The 23,051-nt window shown below is 40.5% G+C and overlaps 1 protein-coding gene across 1 annotated transcript in view; it reads right to left on the reverse strand.

Moving 5' to 3' along the window:
• Positions 1-23,051, reverse strand: part of col27a1a (collagen, type XXVII, alpha 1a) — a 91,672-nt gene that overhangs the window by 13,922 nt on the left and 54,699 nt on the right. The window contains exons 15-37 of the mRNA XM_042509286.1: positions 21,815-21,868; positions 20,892-20,936; positions 19,186-19,239; positions 18,760-18,813; positions 17,851-17,904; positions 17,709-17,762; positions 16,730-16,783; positions 16,559-16,603; positions 13,835-13,888; positions 13,680-13,724; positions 13,546-13,599; positions 12,642-12,695; positions 10,754-10,807; positions 9,974-10,027; positions 5,068-5,121; positions 4,795-4,839; positions 4,154-4,198; positions 2,910-2,963; positions 1,308-1,361; positions 929-982; positions 368-421; positions 237-290; positions 10-117 (exon numbers count right to left, since the gene is read on the reverse strand). Coding sequence (XP_042365220.1) covers positions 10-117; positions 237-290; positions 368-421; positions 929-982; positions 1,308-1,361; positions 2,910-2,963; positions 4,154-4,198; positions 4,795-4,839; positions 5,068-5,121; positions 9,974-10,027; positions 10,754-10,807; positions 12,642-12,695; positions 13,546-13,599; positions 13,680-13,724; positions 13,835-13,888; positions 16,559-16,603; positions 16,730-16,783; positions 17,709-17,762; positions 17,851-17,904; positions 18,760-18,813; positions 19,186-19,239; positions 20,892-20,936; positions 21,815-21,868 — 1,251 coding nt within the window. The remainder of the gene's footprint in view (positions 1-9; positions 118-236; positions 291-367; positions 422-928; positions 983-1,307; positions 1,362-2,909; positions 2,964-4,153; positions 4,199-4,794; positions 4,840-5,067; positions 5,122-9,973; positions 10,028-10,753; positions 10,808-12,641; positions 12,696-13,545; positions 13,600-13,679; positions 13,725-13,834; positions 13,889-16,558; positions 16,604-16,729; positions 16,784-17,708; positions 17,763-17,850; positions 17,905-18,759; positions 18,814-19,185; positions 19,240-20,891; positions 20,937-21,814; positions 21,869-23,051) is intronic.

Genomic DNA, 23,051 nt, shown 5'->3' on the forward strand with positions numbered 1-23,051 from the left:
GCAACTTACTCTAACGCCAGTGAGTCCAGGACTGCCAGGCGGGCCTTCCTTTCCCTTTAGCCCAATTTCACCTTTTTCTCCATTGTCGCCCTCTTGACCCCTGTCACCTTTTTCACCCTGAGCATGAGTACATAAAAACATCAAGGTAAGATCACTAGTGCAGTACATATCAGCATTTGGAGTCTCTTTGATATCCTGATAATATAACATGAAGAATATTTAGGGTAATATGTCACCTTGGTTCCATCCGGACCAGCTGGACCAGCTTCTCCCTCCAGGCCTGGCTCTCCCTGTTATCACACACATACAAAAGTTAATGAACAGCTCCATCTGTTAGGAATGCAAAGTACTGGGTAGATAAACGTACCCTCGGTCCTATCAGGCCCTGCTCCCCGATGTTCCCAGCAGGTCCAATGGCTCCCTGACACACATAGATGCATACACATGAGTATCAAGACACAAATAAAGTTCTGTCTTTCTTGTGTATTTGATACGAATCAGTTTAGTATAAAACCTTTCCTTGATCACATTAAGCATGTAATTGTTGATCAAACCCTTTTAAAGAAAATCAATTAAAAAAGAAATGGACCAAAATTTCAAGGGAACAAGTAAAAAGTTACAAGAAAACAAACGGAAAATACACAACAAAGAAAAGCAAACAAGATCATCTGAAAAAGTGCATCTATCTACCTATCTATATGTTCCTGCAACCTTTTGCTAATTTATCCCAGTTTGTGAAATGTGTCTTGATAAGTTGCTCATTGTTTTTCAAAGGAAATCAACTTGCTGAACTTTCAAAGGTTTAAATGCTTGTGAAAGTTGCATGAATGCAGCGCAAGAAAACTGATGTCGATCAAAGTTTTAAAGGGTTAAGGTGAACTTATATCCTGCAATGAAAAAAAAAAAAATCAACAAAATATTGTCTCACCTTCTCCCCTGGCTCGCCTGGCAGTCCTGGTTCCCCCACCTTGCCTGGAGGACCCTTTATAAATACATAGAGGATGGAAGACAGAAAAAAAGCTGAATGATTCTGGCCAAAAAAGAAGGCTAATGAGTTTTTGGCATTAGATATGTACGATATGTCAGGGGTGAGTTCCATTACGCATTATCATGGGAGACAAAGAGAAAGAGGACACATTTGTAATGTGGGTTAATTAATTTAATTGGACAGATTACTTCAATCAGAGAGCATTATTGATTCACGGGGTGAACAACAGATGTCACACATTTAATCATTTAGACTTCACAATAGCCTTTTTGTGTCAATGGATTAAAATGAGTAACCTCATCCGCATGCAAGATCTCACCTTTTGACCAATTTCTCCCAACAGTCCCATGGTTCCCGGCGGCCCAGGTGGTCCCTGTGAGATGGCAACACAAAAACCTGAATAACCAACTGGGGTTATTTCACGCTTATCAACATTAGATCGTCTCTGTTATGTAAAAAAGTAGAAAATCTCTGTCTAATGTCGATCATGGATGAGCCAACAGCAGATACATCAGTAAACCATCTGTATACAGTTTGGCTCTGAGTACAATGACTTAGTGTGTTACTAATTAGACTTCTAAAACATTGAGGCTTTGCCATGAATACTTCATCTCAGTGCATATGAATAACGCTTGCTCTCTGGTCGACTTGCCTCCAGTCCAAATTATGGTGATGGTATAAGTGAAATCACCTGTGTAGTCTTTAATTCATAATATTCCAAAGACAGTTAACAGAAGGGCTCAGAAGTGTATTGTCTCATTTGTGAAAGCAGCGGCGCGACACAAGAGAGGAGACAATGGAGAGTGATCAGGAGGGAAAGAGGTAATTTTGGACAGTGTATGGAAAGGAGGATTTACATTTATAGATGTTTGGCTGTGAAACTCCCATCTGCCCTCCTGCTGTAATCAAATCTTCTTCCACAATAACCACAGAATCTATGTCATTGACATGACATTGAACTCACATGTTACCTGCTAATTCCACTGCTAAAAACCAAGATGCATTTGAAATTCAGTCTCACATCATATTTGTCTTTTCTATTCAGGAGTGTAATTTTTCTTTTCACAGTACAAAAAGTAATGTTATATTAACAAAACAGGAGAAACTGCACACACTAGGGCATCTTTAAAAAAGATACCGGTGTCTTTTAAAGTGGAGCTTGGAGTGTCTTGTTTAGGCATTGTCCTCCCCGCCTCCGAAATCAAAGTTCCACCCCTGTTTCTGCGGTATAAACAGTCTGCTGTAAGAGCTCACTTGTGCTCAGTGTGTCCCTCTGAGATAGTAATAACTAGAGGAATGGGCGCCTCTCTCAAATATTGGTGTTAAATCTTTTTCCTGTTCTGCCGCTTTTAGTGAGCATAAAATAAACCCACAGAAATGTTGTTATTTCACGAGTATTTTCCCTACGAGATCAGCAGTCTAACCGAGCTGTAGAAAAGATGTTTCTTTTTTAAAAATCTACTCCGTCAGTCACCCTGCATGCATGCAGTTCACTCTCCTGCCACTGCAGAGCGGATGTGTGAAGGATGAGAGAAGCCTCTGGCTGCTCTGGAGGAAACCTTTAATACAGGCAAATATATTTTTAATAACTACTGAAAAACGTCTCATTAAATTTCCTCCTGGCTGCAATATTTTGGAGCTAACAGGGCTGGGCAGAGAGAACTACGGCGCTGAGAGTTGCCAGAGAGAGTCTAATAAAACTAATGAGTATGGTTATGAAGAAGGGAGAGGAAAAGTTTGAGGAGCTCGAGTGAGAAAACTGCAGAGGTTTGGGCCTGAACAAGAGGAAAAAGAAGGAGAGAGGGAAAGAGACTGAGGCGAGTGGGGATGTCAAGATGTGTCAAACGGTAAGGATGCAGAGACGATTAGACAATAGGAGCAAAATATATGAAAGGATGGATAGATGGCTGGAGGGTCATACCGGCTCGCCTGCCATTCCCTTGTCCCCGGGAGGCCCTGACGGCCCTTGGATACCCTGGAGACAGAAGGGTCAACGAGTTCAGAGCACATGTACATGCCTACACATCATCTCACATTCATAAAACACTACACGGAAGTTTTTCACTGTCAGTGACAGAATTTAGCTAACATGACAGCAAAGGTCTAGACTTCAATATGCATTGATAACTAAATGATATACACTATTATACAGTATTTACATCATATTGTATGCATAATATGAAGCTTGCTGTTGTTGGGTCCATGTGTGCATTTAAAGGAATACCTCACCCCTCAGTTGACCATTTCTATTTCCATTACTTACCAGGTTACATTCATTTTGTGAAGAAAACTTTGATTTCCTTTCTTGTGAATGACCAATTCAAAGAATGGAGAAAATCTTGATGAATTAAAGTTAAAGGGGTCCAGATTTAACAACATCAAAACTATACCAAAACATTTGTTTCCAAACTCTTACACAACTCTTGCAGTACAATTCAAGTCTCATTTATCCAGTCGTGTGCTCAGTGCTTCCCAAACAGACAGTGTTTTCTAGCGAGGGCGTAAATTAAAAGTGGAACTTATCATTCCTCTCTTCAGAGCCAGACTCCAATGACAAAAGCAGTGACTTTACCTCACTGCACATGGGAGCTGCTGGTATGTTGCTGCCTCGATCAGCTGGTTTGTTTGTGCTATTGTGTGACTTTGATGTTTAAAAAAATAATTCTGACTTACTAAAGTCACGCAATAACACAAACAAACTAACTGATAGAGGCAGTGGTAGACAAGAACCTCTCAAAGTTAGCCAGGTAAAATAACTGTTTTTGTCAGTGGCGTCTGGCTTTGAGGAGAGCATTGATTAAGTTTTATTTTTAGTTCAGGTCCCTGTGGGAAAGGGCTGTCTGTTTGGGAAGTACTGAGCATACGACAGGATAAATGACACTTGGATTATAATGCACGAGTTGTGTTAAAGTTTGTTAACTGATTTTTTAAAGTACAGTTTTGCTGTTGTTGAATGCGGATCCCTATGACTTCAATTCTTCAAGAATCTTCTCCATTTTAAACACTTCGTTCACCGTGGCATGCAAGAAAAACACAGTTTTCTTCACTAAATCAATGTAACATGGGGTGAGTAACTGATATACAAATGGTCATTTGGGGGCTGAAGTATTCCTTTAATTCTCTTAAGTAATATATGTATGATATGTATCAGAGTAGTGAACTCACAGGAAAACCTTTCTGCCCAGTTTCCCCTGGCTCTCCCATCTTCCCCTATAGGAACACAGTAAAAGGAAGAACATGTAAGACTGGATATAGACGTGTTATTTCTGTCATAATGACACATTAGCACAATATCTAACCATTGCACAAAACAAAACTATAAAAAATATTTAACTTGACCTTGACTTTCATTGAGCGAAGGCAAGTGCACTTGTTTGATAGGGTACTCTTAAAACTTTCATTTATTTGCATATACAATCTCTTCTCTTTTTTTTGTCATTTCATGTCTTTCTCCATCTTTTTCTATTTGCCTGTAAGACAATTTACTGACCCTTCATATGAATTTACAGCAATGTATGCCCAAATACTTTCCAGAAGTGGAGTTTAATTATAGGCTGAGTAAATATTCTCCAATCACACCAAGGGGCCGTGCGTTCAACTGTCATGCCTGTAAATCTGACCCACAGCCTGCAGAGACCATCGAAGGACAGCTCTCTCCTCCAGAGTCATATGTCTGATTGTGGGCCTCCACACTGCTGGTATCATGTAGGTCTTCTAAATCATTCTGATGCCTCGCTTCTCCAGAGGAACATAAGCACCAAAAAATATATGAGATTGAGTGGAGGAAAATAAGAAAAGTACCCCACCTGTGGTCCAGGGAAGCCTATTTTTCCTGGAGGACCATCAGCACCCTGTGGAGAGAGGCAAGGATGAGAGACAGCTGTGTGCTGTATTTCGTGAATGGAGATAATGTGAATCTTGCTATTTTTGGTGATACATTTTATTACAGAGACATGTATTCATGCTATTTTATGGTTATTACTCTTGTGTCTGCACAGTTTGACTTTGTGAAGATGTCTAGTTTGATACATCAACAAGAAAATTGCAAGAAATGCATGCAACCAAGTTACATTTCTTACCGCCTTGCCCTCTAACCCCATCTCTCCTGTTGGACCGTCAGGCCCTATCGCACCCTGTAACACAAGACAGCTGTCACTTCACCAACAGAGGTCACTGTAACACCACCACACAGCCAAAAAAGTACTGTAAATAAACATCTCTGTACAGGTTGTTGATGCCCCCATGTCAGAGGCAGCATGAGGGCCTGTAAAATACACTTTTAAAGATAAATAAGGAAGTATGTAGAAGTAAATGTATGTGCAAAGGGAGAGTGTAGAAACAGCTCCAAGTCTCTCTTTAGGGTGTTCAGGGTTCAGGGTGTTTTACCTATAAATTTGACTTTAAGTCAAATTTTCAATACCACCCACTGTCTGAAATGACTATCGCTACTGCTTATCAGTCCCTTTTCGTACCTGTATAAAAGTTTTTTTTAAATACATATGTATTATTTAAAAAATATAATGAACAGAGAACGGGATTAGAACTGAATATTTAATTATAACTTAGGGACTGTTTTTTTATTCATGAAAGGGAAGGCAGCCCATAGGTATGGAAGGCATTTTTTCTTTAAAGTCACCAAAATTACAACATTTATCAAAGCCAGAAACTGTAAAAACAGAAATTGCTGTTGGATTTTCAAATTTGCAACAGTCCTGAAAGCATCATGTGTTGTTATACAGGTTTAGGAAACAAAATTCCACAATTATTTCAAAACTTTTAGGGTATATTTAGTTTTCCAAAACTTTGCCAGGCCTGGAAATTGTCATTTGCAAATTCCATGACATCTCCAGGTTTTTCATGACTAAACAAACCTTGGGTGTTATACACGGCAGTGAAAGTTACTTGTCTATGACTTGCACTATTTTAATAATAAGGGAACAAAGCCTGAGCACACACACAGATACATACCATTCACACTTCAACACACACATGCTGTCAAACTGTCTCACTGTTTATATTACATGGTTGCAACTGTCAAACATAATCAATCTAAAGTGCTTAGAGGCCTGCTAGTCCAGTGAGCACTGTTAATAAATGGGAGCCAGGCAGTGGACCAATACGGTCCATCTGCTCTGCACCTGCACCTTCACAACTCTCTCATCTATACAGTGGAAGATGCTTGCTCACTGACGCTGTGAAGGCCCTCTGATACTCTATGGGTCAGTGTAATAGTGATTGTCAATAACAGCAACATGACAAAGCCACACAGGCAGCCTTGCTGTGTGAGTGGTTATTGACGGGGTGAAGTGGGAGTTTGGCCCGTAGAGAACGCCGCTAGCTGGGGTGTTATAAGCCTATTATACATTGAGCTGGATAAGCAGCACTCATTAACATTCCTGTCTGGGGTACCTGCTACCCACTGCTTGAGTTTACATAGATGGATTAACTGATAGATGTTTAAGGAAAATATTTCACCTCACCAGGCCATATTATGCTTAGAAGTTAATTAATCAAATTGATTTGTAACACAAGTTTCAAAAAGGAACACCAGGAGCAGGATTTCAAAACAGTCAAAGACAGCTTTTTAAACTAGCTCAACATTAACCGCCAGGAGGGAAGGATGATGAGATTAATACGCTCTTCAATGTGGAAAACATTAACTGTGGATTTGTGGGTCAGACATCATGAGGAGTTATTAGAAACAAAGCATGATTAGTCATACTGGTGATTCCTCATGGCTGACGTCCACAAATTTGAATCCACAAGTTAAAGGTGGCTTTCTTTAAACAGGCAAATAAAACATGAACACAGAAAAACAGAGAGGCGATAGTGGTAATAGCTCCCTGGCTCGTCTGATGCCAACATGCACTTTTATCTCTTTCATGTTAGAAAACAACCCAGTTATGAAGTACTAAGATCTGTTATTCAGAGGCTCCACCAAAGGGTGGCCAAGGATTGTCACGGCAACCAGGACAACTGTCTGCCTACTGTAACAACTGTACTGTTGTATTGTCTGTACTGTAACAACTGCATTTCCACAATTAAAAGCTGATACTAGATATTTGTGTTTGGAGGTATAATGTCAATGATGTCTGCCACTCTCAACAGCAAGGCGGCTCATGCAGGCGGTGTGTCAGCGGGCTTTAGACTTAATAATGTTTTGTTTTTTACAGACAAATCAGTGAGCAGATTTCCACTTTTAGCATCTCTTAAGTTAAATCCAATTTGTTTTTTTGCTTGTTACGTTAAACAGAATTTTTTGTTTGTCCAGGAAAACAAAGGATATATGAAAACCTTCATTCTAAAATCTGTGTCATTTCTTGTGCAGACACAGTTTGTGTGCGTTTGGGGGGTGAGGGTGAAACATCATTTTGTATCTGTGGCTGCGCATATCAAATTTTACTGTCTGTTAGAGAACCATCTCACAGTCTTCTGGCTTGCTACACTCTGGGCTCTCACTTTGGACTATCCAACATAAGTCATAAAGCAGCAGGCAGATTTACCAGCACTGGTAGCTGCTGACAGCAGTATTAATTGAAAACACAGCTTGAGATTGGAGGGTGTGTCCAGGCCAGCTACAGCGAGGGCCATCTCCTATGGATGCCTCAGATAGAGAAGCTCAGTGCCAATTTATCCCAATTTCCAGCTGGCTCAGTGGACCATAGCAATAAAAGACATTTTTTAAAAACCCTTAAAAAAGATTGAAAACTGCGTCTGACCTCCACAAGAGAGCACATAAAGGAAAGAGGATCTTACTACATTATCAGTATAAGCTTAGGTATGTCAGCTGATCACAAAAACACCTCATTTACTGTTTACTGTATCATTGCCATAGTTACTATTACTACTACCATTGTGGTTTTTGTGAATGATGTTTTATGAGTTTGAAATCTTCTGCTATCCCAGAACTATTCAAAAACTTTTGCTTTGCTAATCCTGCCATAAATCACTGTTTACTGTATCATTGCTATAGTTACAGCCATTATCGTGACTGTCATTATTGTCACGACTTGCTCTAAGAGTTTAAATACCCGCAATAAAAAAAATTAATTTGCTGGATATTTTTTCAGCAGTCCTAACTTTCTGTTAGTGATATTTAGCAACCTAAAATTGCAGCTGCTACCACCTTGTTTCCATGTCTCACAAAATTAAAAAATACAATTTCACTTTTATTGAAACTGCAAAGGTGTAATTTAAAAATATCAGGTGAGTACTGGCCTCTGTATCTATAGTATATTTGTTTTCTTTTTGCTGAACGCTCTTGTGTTATTCAACATTTTTGTTAATAGACATTTTTATCTCCGCAACAAAGTGTTTCACATGTTTTAACAGGAAAACCACGGATGTATCAGTGATTGCTCCAATCACTGAGCCAATCGAGTGTCAGTGAGTCCCAAAAATGGATTGAAGCGAACCCTGTGGTAGGCTGAATTTGTGAAGAAAAATGTGCCTTTCTTGCATGCTTCCAGTAAACAAAGAATCCAAAAACAAACTCTAAAAATACTGCAGTATAATCCACATCTCACTTATCCAGCTGTATGCGCAGAACTTCCCAACAGAGAACGAACTACAAGAGTAATTTATCTCTGCGGTCCTCAAAGCCAGACTCCATTTAGAGAAACAGTAATTTAACCTCATTGGACACAGAATCTGCTGGTCTATCTGTGCCTTGATTAATTGGTTAGTTTGTGCTATTGTGGGATTTCTCTGAATCCAAACTAACTCTTTAAAACCCCAAAGTCACACAATAAGACAAACTAGCTAACTGTTTGAGGCAGTGGTAGACCAACAATTCCTGTGTCAAGTGAGGAATAATTACTTAATTATGTTTGTTGTGGAGTTTGGCTTTAGAAAAGAGCATAATTAAGTTTATCTTCTAGTTTAGTTCCCCGTCGGAAACCCTTTTGACTTCAATTTATCAAGAATCTTCTCCTTTTTTTGATTTTCTGTTCACCATGCAAAAAAACGTTTTTTTCATGAATTCAGAGTAACATGGGGAAAGAACTTGATATACAATTAGTCATTTCTAGCGTCGAGGGTGGGTGGGTTGAAGTACAGTGTTGTACAATTTAGGCACACTGACTCTGAGTGTAATACTAATGCAAAATGACCACACTGGAGGCTTTCAGACATTAATTGCCTTAACATCACGTGTATAAACTACTGTGATGTGATGGAAAATGACAAAAATTAATGTTATAAAAATTCCACCATAATATTCCATTTAAAACTGTACTACATGTAGAAAAAATATAAAAACGACTTCCAAAGCTCCCAAAGGATTCTAAAAGAGTTAAAAATCTAAAAGCTGCTATTGTGGTTTTTGTGAATGGTGTTTTACGAGTTTGAAATCTTCTGCTATCCCAGAACTATTCAAAAACGTTGCTTTGCTAATCCTGCCATAAATAATGGTTTGCTAAATTTATCAGCAAAGAAAGCTCCAGAGTAGCCACAGTCACATTTTCCACGACATATGTCATGTAGCTGGATTGACGATGGGTCCTTCCTTCAACTAGTAGTCATTGTTCCATTTATGTGGAATAAAAAAAAGAAGAGCTGTTTGTTTTACATCACTGGAGCTCTTCCAGCAGTTATAATGAGCGCTGACTTTCTGAAAAGGATGGAACAGACTCATGCTTTGACTCTGAACTCAAGAGCACGTTATGCAAGCGCCTGTGTCCATTAAACACACATGACCTCAGTTCAGAGGCAGTTTCATATCACTTCATTATGTTCACCCTCTAAGGTTTTTCCAATGGCTTAACAACAGCAGCGGCACATGGCTTCTACACACACACACACACACACACACACACACACACACACACACACACACACACACAGCAACAGCAAAATGATGCCAATCTATGCTCTTTTACAAAGTACATGAGCTGTTCTTAAGGCTGGGAACTACCATACACTGACTTCAGAACATGAGTCAACAGCTAAGCTGCAAAAACACCAGGTGTGAAACTTCAAACTCACCCGTAAGCCTTTGGGTCCTCTGGTACCGGCTGGCCCAGCCGCCCCAGGAGGGCCCTGATGAACAAAGGAAAAGGGGGATAAGAAGGGAAAAAGAAGTGGAAAGGAAAAGGGAAGGAGAGATAAAGCGAAGGTTTAAACTGACGGAGCGCAGAGCCCCCTGGTTGTTGACCCAGGGGGGCAGCCTGACCTCGGGAGCACACTATGGGGTTTGTTGTTAGATCTGTCACTCACACCAATTAAAGGGCCTGCTCTGGAATCCTGTCCTGCTGCACCCCTGAGCCCCATATTTATGTTTGTTTTGGTGGCCCAGTGGCCCCCACCTTCGACCGACAGTCAGCCCGCACTCTGTCAAACCTGAACGTGGCGAGGACAGAGCAAGAGGAGACAGGGGCAGCTTCTAATTGGTTATAGGTGTTGCGCTTTTGACTGACAGGAGGGTAATGCAGGTTCAGCAGGAGGCTGCCAGCTTTCATAAAGCTCAGAGAAATCTCTGCTGCAGCCTGTAGGTTGTTGACACCACATACATCTGTCATCTAAAGAGACATCACAGTTACTCAAAGACATCTCTGTTCATCTGTTAGCCTTTGAGCTATTATTTTTTAGTCAGTTTTCTCTCACACAGCAGTACTTGCTACTCGAAGGCTCAGGGGAAAATAACTCAAACCCCAAAGCCTAACCTAGATGTTTATAAACATACAGCTTTTTGACTATAATCTACAGAAAAGATCAAGTGAAAAGAAGGGCGAAAAATGCAAAATGGACAAAGGAATGGTGACTTACTGGTCTTCCTGGTGGTCCTGGAGGCCCGGTCTCACCTGGTGTCCCTGGATGACCCTATTATATGTATACAGACACAAACACACATGCAGTACATGGATTACAACTAAGAGAAAACAGTATGATACATATTACACATGGGTGCTGTAAAACTTCAAATTAGACTAGACTGACTGATTTTAATTAGCATAAAATGTGCAGTTTCTGCTTGTTGCATGCATACAGTCTTGTTCAAAATACACTTATGGTGTCTGTAGAACGACTTTTTATTTTTATGTCTTAAGTTTAGGCAACAAAAGCATGTGGTTAGGCTCAGAAAAAAACATCATGGTTTGGCTCTACATTCACACAGGAAGCAACAGGGGGCATCTTGGACCCATCCACCTCAGCTCCCTCTTTCTTTGCAGCTCCTTATGTAATGTTAATGACAGTGTTACAAACAGATGCTGCCTGGCGGCTCATCATACAGCTGCGAAAGGTGCCCTTTTGCATTGGTGTCTAACACCGAAATCACTGACAAAGTGACAATGTATGGAATGAGAACGGGCTGAGCCAAAACATCTCTTTCATTTCCTGGTGACTCGCTGCAGTATTGCTCAAAAACTCTACCTCCTCTGTGTTGGCAAATGAGAAATGGATCCAGTGTTTATTTTTCGGATAAGTTTGGTTTTACGTAGACAGGTAATGCCATGAATAGGGAGTCCAAATAACAAAGATGGCAGCACTCTTATCCGAAATATTCTGGCTTCATTTTTGGACAGTGGGAGGAAGTACAGACACGTTGTCCATCTTTATGTGTAGTCTATGGTACAAACATACATCTGCAGAAACGCTCTGCACACCGGAGAGCAAATCTACTGTAACAATAAGAGACATCAGGGAAAAGAGGAAAACAGACAGCCTGAGGAGATGATTTTATATCTGAAAACATACTGCTTTTGGCTGCTTTTCTTTAACCTTTATTGGACCTCATTTTTTTGGCCGGACCATTTGTAAAAGTATAACTATGTAATGGGGACTATTCTCAGACTGCTTAGATCAGCTGAGAGCGATAAAACCCATCCAATATGCAAACCCACAGCACAGTAGACGGCTCTGATCTCATGCATCCACGGGAAAAGAGATCATAAATGCCCGCAGTGTGAGCTCTGTGTTAGCAGCTACAGACGTCTGCTGGTCAGCTCCCTTCACTTTGTATGATGCCGTCTTTTCCAGAGGGTCTGTTTCTGTTTTGCAGCTGAGCGAGTGGGACAACAGAGAACTTCCTCATGAGTGTGTGTGTGGTTACGTCCTGAGAGAAATCCAACTGGCTGTCAGCCAGCAGGAAACTTCTCCCTGTTTCAGCGAGAATGATGACTAAATTTTTATCTATTCCAGCCGGTCATACAGTCTGCATTAGGCAGTCCATATCAGATACAGACACAACATGACAGCGAGGTCACCTGCTCTGTGAAGTAGCTGTGTGACAGCGGTAGACTAAGGCCCACAAAACACAACACCATAAGGGGCACTCAGTTGTCCTGCAGGCAAAATATGAATGGATGTCTGAAAATAAATCACTGGCTTTGTTTTCAGCAAATCCAAGTACCACTTAAACAGTTTTCTTCTTTGTTATGACTTCTTCCAGCTAGAGGCCTCCCGCCGAGTGCTATAACACTGCTAAGAAAACACCGTCTCTAATCGTCCATGAGGTGCTGTGCCTCCTTTCCTCTTCTGCCATATTCTTATGGTTTATTCCCATGGGAATAACACACACAGTTTAGTTTAAGATGACCATTTCTTAGTATTTTCGAAATAAAACCGCACCCACAAAATCAAGCGTATGCTCATATATAAGCCCCCTTAAATTTGACCTCCATCCCTCCACTCTGTCTTGTTAATTGTGTCTTACCGTTGATCCCTTTTCTCCAGGTGGCCCAGGAAGGCCCATCTCCCCTCGGTCCCCCTAAATATACATAAACACATTGTTCAGTCTTCAATGTCACCTTGCGAGGACTTGAAATGGACAGTTCGCCCCAAATCAAAAGTACATATTTTCCTCTTACCTGTTGTACTATTTATCAGTCTAGATTTTTTTGTGTGAGTTGCTGAGTATTGGACATATTGACTGTAGAGATGTCTGTCTTCTCTCCAATATAATGGAACTAGATGGTGCTCAGCTTGTGGTGCTCAAAGCGCCAAAAAATACATTTGAAAAACTCAACAGCGATGTCTCCTTCCAGAAATCATGACCCGGTTACTCAAGATAATCCAAGGATCTTGCTGTGAGCAGTTTCATATAGGAACTACTTTCTTACAACCAAACTGCACTCAACAGTCTCACTGCACAGAAGTAAGCGTGCATCTACTCATAGACAAGAGGCACCTGCAAGTGCAAGATGGAGACATTAATGGCACCCTCCTCGACTGGGCTGTAACGACTGTGCAAGGCGACTTAGCCATATAATAGATACATGCTTCCTTCTGGGCGGTTGTTGTATGAAAATAGTTCCAACATGAAACTGGTCACAACAAGGTCTGTAGATTATCTTGAGTAACCGGGTCATGATTTCTGGAGTTTGTCAAATGTATTTTTAGGCACTTTGAGCACCACAAGCCAAATGCCATGAAGTTCTATTATATTACAGAAGAAGTCAGACATCAAGCAAGTTGATATCCAACACTCTGCAACTAACATCAAAACAAACTACACTGAATAATAGTAATACAGGTAAGAGGAAAAACATGTATTTTGATTTGGATGTGAAATTTCCCTTTAAATTAATACATTTACAAGGAAATAATGAGTTATTCACCTTCTCTCCTGCCAGTCCCGCCTCTCCCACAGGTCCGATGAAACCCACCAAACCCTGAAATACACACTCAGTGTTAAATGGATGAATGGACAGACATTTGGAAAAACAGTAGTGGCTACGTCAGTGTTTCTTACTCTTTCTCCCATGGTTCCAACTATTCCTGTGACACCAGTCTCTCCCTGCAGGGACAAATTTATTACTACCACCACATTTTGTTAGAATAATTAAGACAATATTTTTTACGTATTTTGTTAGAGAAAGAAAAATCACGATTATTGACTTCCTTCACCTTAACTCCCTCTGGCCCAACCTTCCCAGGAAATCCTTTTCTGCCCATTCTACCCTGAAAAAGGACAAAAAGAAAAGGGAATTACAGACATCCACTTGCATCATTTACACTAATCACAAGTTCCCGATGAATACACAGGATCTGTTTCCTATCAGATGACAGTTTGAGGAGAGAGTTGGGGAAGTAGTCTGCAGCTGTGCATGCTGCAGAAACGTGCAGTGGCGTGTACAGGTAATGCTGACAGTACATTCTGGCAGGCTGTGAAAGTCTTCAATGACTGTTATGTTCCTCTTGCACAGACAGTAATTCCCCGGGTTAAGAGGAGGGCTAAGTGCTTTTTTTTTCTTACCAGCATTAACTCCAGGTCAGAGATGTCTATGCCAAACTCCTAAAGACTGAGTGACTCAACAATTCCAAAGTTTTAATCCAGGAAGGTTGGCAGCTTTCATAAGACAATACAGGGTAATGTTGTATTTCACTCAGGAACACTCAGTAAAAGCTGATTCTTGTAGCGACATGAGAATTAATATGAGCTGTCACCTGATATAGATTTATGTCTCCGTCTGACCGCATTAACCACAGCAAGAAAGAAATACTTGGAGAAAGAACAGAAATTGCATTAAGAAAGAGGGATGAGGAGCAACTGAGAAGGTGAGGGAGATGGTAGAAAAAAAAGAGAGACAGAGGGTAAAGAGAGGGTGTCATTCGGTGCAGAGCAGCGAAGCTGAAAGACAGCTGGCTGAGGAGGAAGACGAGGTGGAGGAGGACCTGTGGCACCTGGCCAGAGATCAATCACAGCTCCTGAAGGAGTCATACACCACTTCCCCTCGGATGGAGGAGAGAGGGGGTTAGAGAACGAGACCAGAGAGTGGGTTGTAGACAGAGGGTGGAGGGGGCTAGAGTGAAAGAAAGTACAGGACGACAGCAGGGGGGAGAAGATAAACTGACGAAGGAAAACAGGTAGGATCTGGGATAGTACTTTTTTTTTTAATTTAGAGGAACAGGGTTGAAAGCATGCCAATAAATTTAAGTTTCTGTTGTCATTCAATGAGGCGTTTGTGAAATTAAATCAACAAATATTTCATTTCTGCAGTGACCCATTAGCACTTTATAGCAGCTATAAATCTTGTCACCTATAACCATGGGGATGGCAGCTATCACCCCCTGGTGGCCAAGAATATGGATTGCATGCAGCCCTCCATTGTGAGAGGACTGATGTCTCGAGTCGAGCTATAAAGACTTCATAAAACTCCCACCACACATGCACAGCTACTCTCCAATGGAAACTAAGAAAAACCCTAATCCATGACTTACTTTATTACCTCAAATAAATTTCAGATTACCTCTCACTGTGGTACAACAAACTTTTGAATGCACAATTGAAATGTAGCAATTAAATTATAGTGCATGCTGTATAGGGCGCTGAGACTTAGAGCGAGTTACACATGATTTAGAGTGAGCCGTATAGTGATCGCAGCGGTCTGAAATGACACATCTAATTCCATTTACTCATGTGGAGTTGCACTGCATGCATGGATTTCATTGTTCTGCTAACTACAAGACTGTGAATTTGTTGCAAAAGCATGCAAACAGATTAAAGGGACAGTTCAGAGTTTTTTGAAGTTGGGTTACATAGAATACTTAACCCATAGTCAGTATATTACATGCAGTAGTACAGTGTCTGTTGGCACACCCCCAGTTTGGAGAAGCAGGCTGGAGTCTGATACAGAAGCTAAGCAATGTACTGCTGCAGATAAGGATCAGCAACGAAATTTATTTTAGCCACTTAAAAACAAAAATCAATGACATATTAAGTGTACGCTATATTGAGAGTATTTTGACCGCTCTACCTTTCCGTCAGACAGCCGATTTGACAGGGAAGCCATTAATGGCCTCAGTTACCCATGCTCTCGTCAATGCCACCAGAATCCTTTAAGAAAATTTGTAATTTTAGCTTCCCAAGTGAAGCTGCTGGTCTACCGCTGCTTTAATTAGTTTGTTTGTGTTATTGTGTGAATTTGGTAAATCAGAACTAACCTATAAAAAAAAAAACCCAAGTGTCACGATAACTCAAATAAATAAGTGTTTGAGGCAGCAGTAGACCGGCAGCTCCTTTGTTCAGCAATGTTAAATCACTGTTTTTCTCAATGGATTCTGACTATGTAGAGAGCAATATAATGGTTTAATTTTCCACTGGGAAGTGCTGTTTGACAACAAGATAAAGAAATAAAAAAAAACTCTCCATACAGCATACAATTAAACTGATATTGATTTTTATGGCTAAAATACGTTTTGTTGTTGACCCCACACACAGCAGTAGATTGCTTTTTCTTCCATGCCTGACTCCAGCCTGCTTCTGCAAACTGGCAACTGACATCTACTGTATGTAATATTCTGTCTATGGATAAGTACCCCATATGACCCAACTTCAAAAAATCTAAACTATTTCTCTGAGCTTTGTTTGATTTGCATACACTCAGCAATACTTCTTTCTCTTCCTCTCTCTTTATTTCCTTACCACACGTACACAAATGATATGAATGGAAACCAAAATGATGCACATGACAGATGGTTTGTCCTGCACAGCATACAGAACTTACACAACAGACTTAATGTTTCTCTGTGACTAAATATGCATATGTTATTTTCTCACATGCTACAGTAAGCTCTCTCTCCTTCCTCTCTTGCAGCCATGCAACACCAGGTGTTTATCTTACAACTCACCTCCAGTCCTGTTGGGCCGGGTGGTCCGATCGGACCCTCGTCTCCCTGGAAACAGATGACATTGATCTTAGCATGAATTATGTTGGGGGACATAAAGCAGCACCATAAAACTTTAAATGCCTTTTGGAGCTTTGGGGTTGTTTTGATTTGGTGGTGTCTTTACATTCTTACCTCCAAACCAGGCACCCCTCGTGGCCCCGGTAAACCTCTGGCCCCCGGCTTTCCCTGGATGGATAAAGAGCAGTCGTGTTAATGCTGACGTGTAAAGGTAAATGTGGTATTTACACAGATGTTTTAGCCAAGTGTGGTGTGGCTCTAGTGAAGGCTATGTTGGTCAGTCAGTCGCACCACCACTTTGATCCATACCAAAATATCTCAAATATTGGATGGATTAAAATGGAAAACTTTCACAGTGCCCAAAGGAGGAATCCATAAAGGTATAATAAGCAGGATTTTCCTAAAAAACAATTTAGACTAATATTACAGTAATCTCTGTCGATCATCACTTATGACCCACTAGAGGTGAGTGGTGGTGTGTTTATCTGCATTAACTCTGCCCTCTGCCTGTATTTTCTTATTATTTTGTGGTGTTTAGGGCGTTCCTGGGCACAACAGGCAGGTGAGTTTGGGACTTTCTAAAATGTGGTGGTCGGGTGCTAAACGGTGAGTGGCACATATCCAAGAGGAAACTACGATAATCGCTGACACAGCACCAAAAAATGCAAATACAGTAAATGAGAGTGATTTTTGGTTTTTACTTTCACTGGTGAAACTGTTTATAATCACTTACTAAAAATCTCTGCACAGTGTACCTTTAAGATTTTCTTCAACCTTTCCTCTAACATCATCATGAGGTCAAATTATTAATTTGTCCAACACTTTGATTTACAATCAAATACCTACAAAACTAATGACACTCCCATCAGCCCCAGCTGTACTTTGCTTTCAGCGCTAATTAGAAACTGTTAGCATACTAGTAAAACTGCTAAATATCTGCCTAGTTATGTATGCTGATGTTAGCATTTAGCTCAAAGCCCTGCTGCACTTTCCTCACAGAGCTACTAGCATGACTGCAGACCCTTTGTCTTTGTTGTGTTTTAATTTTGGAAACATGCGTCAAATGATCATCCAAGATGATGGTTGTACTCACCTTTGTTCCTTCAAGGCCGTTCTCTCCCGGTGGTCCCATGTCACCAGGGAAACCCTGTCATGATGAAAAAAAAAAAAAAAGTTTTCTATTGTCTGTCTGAAATACAGAATCACACATTCAGTCCAACAATGTAAACACAAACCTCAGGGCCTGGCGGACCGGGTGCACCAGTAGGGCCTCTCTCTCCTTGCTTGCCCTGTGACAAAGAAAAACATGAGAAATGTCTTAAAAGATGACCTGGAAATTTGTTGTGATATGGTTGTTTGCGTTCTTGCCGAGACTTACACGAAAAGATCATTCCCTTGCATATCTGTCCTTTCAATAAAAGGCTACTGCTTACAGAGCTTAAGATCTGTTAGCGGGTGGATTTTTTGATATCAAGAGAGTTCCTGGTACGAACCCGCTGGCCTCATGTAACGGGGGACAGAGTGGTCTCGCCCTTAAGCTGCTGTGGAAGGCAGAACCAGCACCATATTATATTTTTGTTAGTGCTTATAAAGCAATGGCAATACATATGTTGTATGTCACACTAGAGGCCACTGCTGTTGTGTTATTCGCCATGCACGTCACTCCTCTTTTCACCCTGGCATGCTGTCTAAGATCTCACTCTGGAGCGGCATGATGCTCTGTTGTTTGGTTCTGTGCCAAAAAACGCAAAGGAGGCAGTGAGGAGGGACTTAGTAGCAGCCCTATAGTGTGATCTATGTGTAAAAAGGACTACTGAGAGCCAATGAAAATCCAGCTGTGCACCACTGTTTGCAGAATGCTACTGTCCATCAGCGTGGATGCTCACACTGTAATAGTTATCAATTTTGGTGTAGACAGCCCTTAAGTCTTTCTCATGTTTCCACTCTTTATGCAGTAAAGCAGACCAGTTTCTGGCTGCAGCCTTGAATCAAACAGATATGTGTGAGTGATGTTGATCTTCTAATGTAATTCTCAGCAAGAAAGAAAGGAAAAAAGTGAATTTCCCAAGACCTTTTACATGAAAAGCATAATGTCCACATTTTAGCAATTTAATATATGTCTAATCATTAAAGCCAGGGCTAACCTGCGGTCCTGGTTTCCCACGAATGCCTGGTAACCCTGGAGCCCCCTGGATGCCCTGTCCAATACAAACACACACATGAAAACTTAGACAGACAGTCGGACGATATTCAGAAGCAAAGAGCAGAACCTCGATTTCTTTTCTAGGGAAGCAGACATTAGACATGCATGACTCTGCTCAGTATGTCTATCATCTCTTGGGACAACTCTGTTCCTTTGCATGCAAAAGTAGACAATAGAGTATTTTCTTTTTTTTCCCAAAAGGGTTAGAGTTTGCTTACACACACAGACAAATGAGGAGAGTTTACATAAGAATTTCCATAAACTGTCCAGCACACATCCAGTGAAGTCATTTTGTTAAGGTGCAGTTCTGCAACAAAGGCTGGTGCAAACATTTACGACATGCACATGTGTTGCAGGGGTGATCTACCTTGTCTCCGGGGTACCCGATCTCCCCTTGCTCTCCCGGAATCCCAACCTCACCCTGACGTCGTGAGGAGGAGACGTACAGGAAGACATATGGACAAAAAGAACAAGAAATGAAGAACATTAGGGGAGATTGCAACTTCCTACTTCATCAATCACATTCAGCTTTTTCAACAGACAATACTAATTACCACTCTGTGCATTATGCGTGTTCACATACAATGAGCACTGCATTAGCCAAGTTCTTCATATGGTGGCAATCTGTCTTATGAAAGGCGCTGATGGTAATTATTCCATCCTGTACACCCCATAAGTCTTAATTACAGATAATTTATTATTTTATCTCTGGTCTGAGTCCTCACAAGTGTAAAGTGCATCATGTCTGCGTTTTCTTTTATTCAGACCTGTCATCAGAAGTTCAAGTAACTGAAGTGGCGCAATCATGTTTTATTCAACTCATCACTCAGATCTTTTCTGTCGTTTCCGAATCTGGAGAACATCATTTATGCTTTTATCTTTTCCAGGTTTAATTATTGTAATGCACCGTGGTCTGGTCTTAGAGGAAGAAGCATCAGCTGAATACAGCTAATGCAGAGTGATTTTAAGAGCTTAAATCTATGACTCTATCTATGAGTTCGATCAGTTCTTGAGATTCTGAGTTCCCAGCAGTGGCCTGGTCAAGGTTAAAAGGGACTTTGCTGTACTAAGCTGTGAATGCCCCCCGCCTAGGGATCTCAGTCCAACAAAATTAAATGTTCCTCTTTCAAGTCACAATTGTCTTTTAAACAGTAACAACTTGTAGCCTTATTTATAAAAGTGCTTCTCATTTAAGTTAACTTACAGGAATAGTTTTTTTTTTTTTAATAATTTGATGTGCTTTCTTGCTGAGAGTTGGATGAGAAGACTGGTAATACTCTTGTGTCTGCACAGTAAGTACGGAGCTGGAGCCAACAGCTGTTTAGCCTAGCTTAGTTTGAAAGACAATAAACAGGAGGAAGCAGTTAGCCTGGCTCTGTCCAAAGGCTTACAACATCTGCCAACCAACACCTCTGAAGCTCATTTAACACTTTATCTCTTGTTTGTTTAATTTGCACAAAAACTTGAATGTGCTGGGCTATTTCTTTTTGAGGTGAAGTGACTCCCTATAGTTTAGTATCCCGTAGACTCCCAGAGGTCACTCCACTCAGCCAAGAAATAGCCCCAACCACATACCCCGTGAAACTACAGATAGTGTTTGTTTTTTTACAAATCTTCTTGTGTCATGTAGAGGGCTGTTGAGGTGCTGGTAAGCTGATTTTGTTTGGAGAGTGCCAGGCTAGCTGCTCCCCCGTTTGCAATTTTTTTGCTAAGCTAAGCAAACCATCTCCTGAAAGACATGAGTAGCATCCATAATCTCGCCTAACAAAAATTAAACATGCCCCAAATGCCAAACTATTTCCTTAGGACCGCCGCCTTGTTGACTGCTACAAAAACAAAACAAATCACAAAATGTATTTCATAGTAAAGACACAAGAAGGTCTCATATCACTGGAAATTAAAGAAACCTGTCAGATCTCATGCTTTATATGAGTAAAAAACATATCTGTGTGGGTGAAGGTGCGACCTAACGGAAGCATGCTCTAAGTCTTAAGGTCAGACAGAGATGCAAAGGAGTACATATCCATCACATGCTGCTCAAACACAGGCCAATAACAGGAATATTCAGATCACCTTATCACCTTTCAGTCCTGGTTCTCCTGGATTTCCGGGCACCCCCTGGAACAAGCACCAACAGATGGGTCAGAGAGGTACTGCAAAACCAAACCTCACCTAAAAGTCATCCTCAGGCTCCCAAAAACTGTCTCCAAACTCTGCTTATTCGCCTTTTATTGGTATAATATACTAAAAGGCAGTGCACACAATATGATACAAGCTAAAACATTGTTTGATAATGTTTCTTTTAGGCTGGGGCAATATGGCTTAAAAAAATTATGATATGAATGATTGTTATTTTACCTTTTCTTTCATTTTTTTCTGCTTATTTTCAGGTAATTTTCTTGTAACTTTTTACTTATTTTTGGCCCATGTCTTGTCTAGTTGCTCACTGCCTTCTCCCCATGTTTTTGCAAAAAAATCAAACTTGCCCAGGTTTCAAATGGTTAAATTAAATCCTGTTTCAATAATAAGTTCAATAAAATACTGTTATAATACAGTTAAATAAAGTACCATTGTAATAAATAACATTTAAATTTAAATCTTGTAATAATGAAATAAATCAAAGTGGAACCACTGGTGTTTTTATTTTAAAGCGCCTGACTTGTCTCGGGCTGGAACTGCTGTTTTGTGGACTTGAAGCTTCTGGTTAGCAGTTAGCAGAAAATCATACTGTTAGTATGATGCCTTTAAAAGTGAGAATTTATTCTCTGTGAGCAGGTGAGTCTCACGTCAGTGGCTTAAAAAAATGAAAAAAAAAATTATGTGACAATTTACACTTGATGTTTGTGATTTAGTTATTTCTATACATTCCACATGGAACAAGCCACAATAAACTGAGTATATTCCATATATCATCCACCCCTAGTTTCTCTGTGTGTGTGTGTGTGTGTGTGTGTGTGTCTAAGTGTGTGTGTGTGTGTGTGTGTGTGTGAAAATACCTTCAGTCCACTTGGTCCTGGAAGGCCCATCTCTCCTATAGGTCCCATATCACCCTGCCGCCAGAAGAAGTGACAAATAAGAAATTAAGATTCAGTGATATCATCTACAAAGTACAGATAAACACGTCTCAGACCCCTGACTTTCATTAAACAAACACACACACAATGAATATACTTCATTTCACTTTGGCATTCATTAAACGTGAGAATTAGGCCTCATTGTCTTGCTTCCAGATAATCACACACTCTGCACACAACACAAGACAATGGATGATAATATACGACCAAATTAGAGAAGATAAAGACTAAATTTTGCCGTATGAAGCCAAGATTGTTTCATCTGAAGCCTGAATGATGTGGATGTAATGAATAAATGCTTAAGGTAACATCTGTTCCACCACTGCAAAAAAAGGAACCAGCAACAGGATTCACTGCCCAGTGCAGAAAAAAAAGTCATATTGATGAGGGAGAATTGGGTTTCATTTGTTTCGAGTGATTAAAGACTTAACTGGATCTTGTGCTTTTTTGTCAGTATGAGAGTAAGAGAGACTTTATTGTCTAAGCATCACAAGCTGCTAGTAGTTATCTAATTTTCATTCTCTGCTGCTCTGCATGAAATAATTGCAAACACTTACAGGGTGGCCTTTGGCTCAATGTGTTGGATATTTGTCTTTCTGTGAAAACTGTAGCATCCGCATGTGTGACAGAGGATGTTATTGAATTGCAAAAATGTCCCTGACAACAACTCACTTAACGGGACACTTCAGCCAGCTTTGTATGAGAACAATGTGAATAGTGTGTGTAAATGAACTGTGGTAAACTTCCCTCCATCTGTCCAGTGCCGAGATCTTAGGCTTATTGCTCAAACTACAGGTTTTTATTTTCATATCGCCTGCCACCTGTGCTGCCACCATGGACACAAAGAGTGCAGAAGAGGATCAACAGACAGACCCGCCCCTCTCTCAAACCCAGACCAAACAGTAAAACGAGGCATGTTGTTGAATATAAACCACAATTCTGTTACTGCACAGCCTATTTCTTGCCTAAACTGATTTCAGACATATATCTTAATGCCCCTTTTAGCTGCAACAGACAGAAGTGGGTACCCAACTGTTTCCTGAACAGTAAAAACAGAGGGTGAAAATGAGTGGGACCAAACAACAAAACTAAGCAGCATCAATCAAATATAAACCAAGATTCTGCTACTGTGGTAGATATTTCTCACCTCAAATGCTAA

The sequence above is a fragment of the Plectropomus leopardus genome, chromosome 20 (genome assembly GCF_008729295.1).
Source record: "Plectropomus leopardus isolate mb chromosome 20, YSFRI_Pleo_2.0, whole genome shotgun sequence".
NCBI lineage: Eukaryota > Metazoa > Chordata > Actinopteri > Perciformes > Serranidae > Plectropomus > Plectropomus leopardus.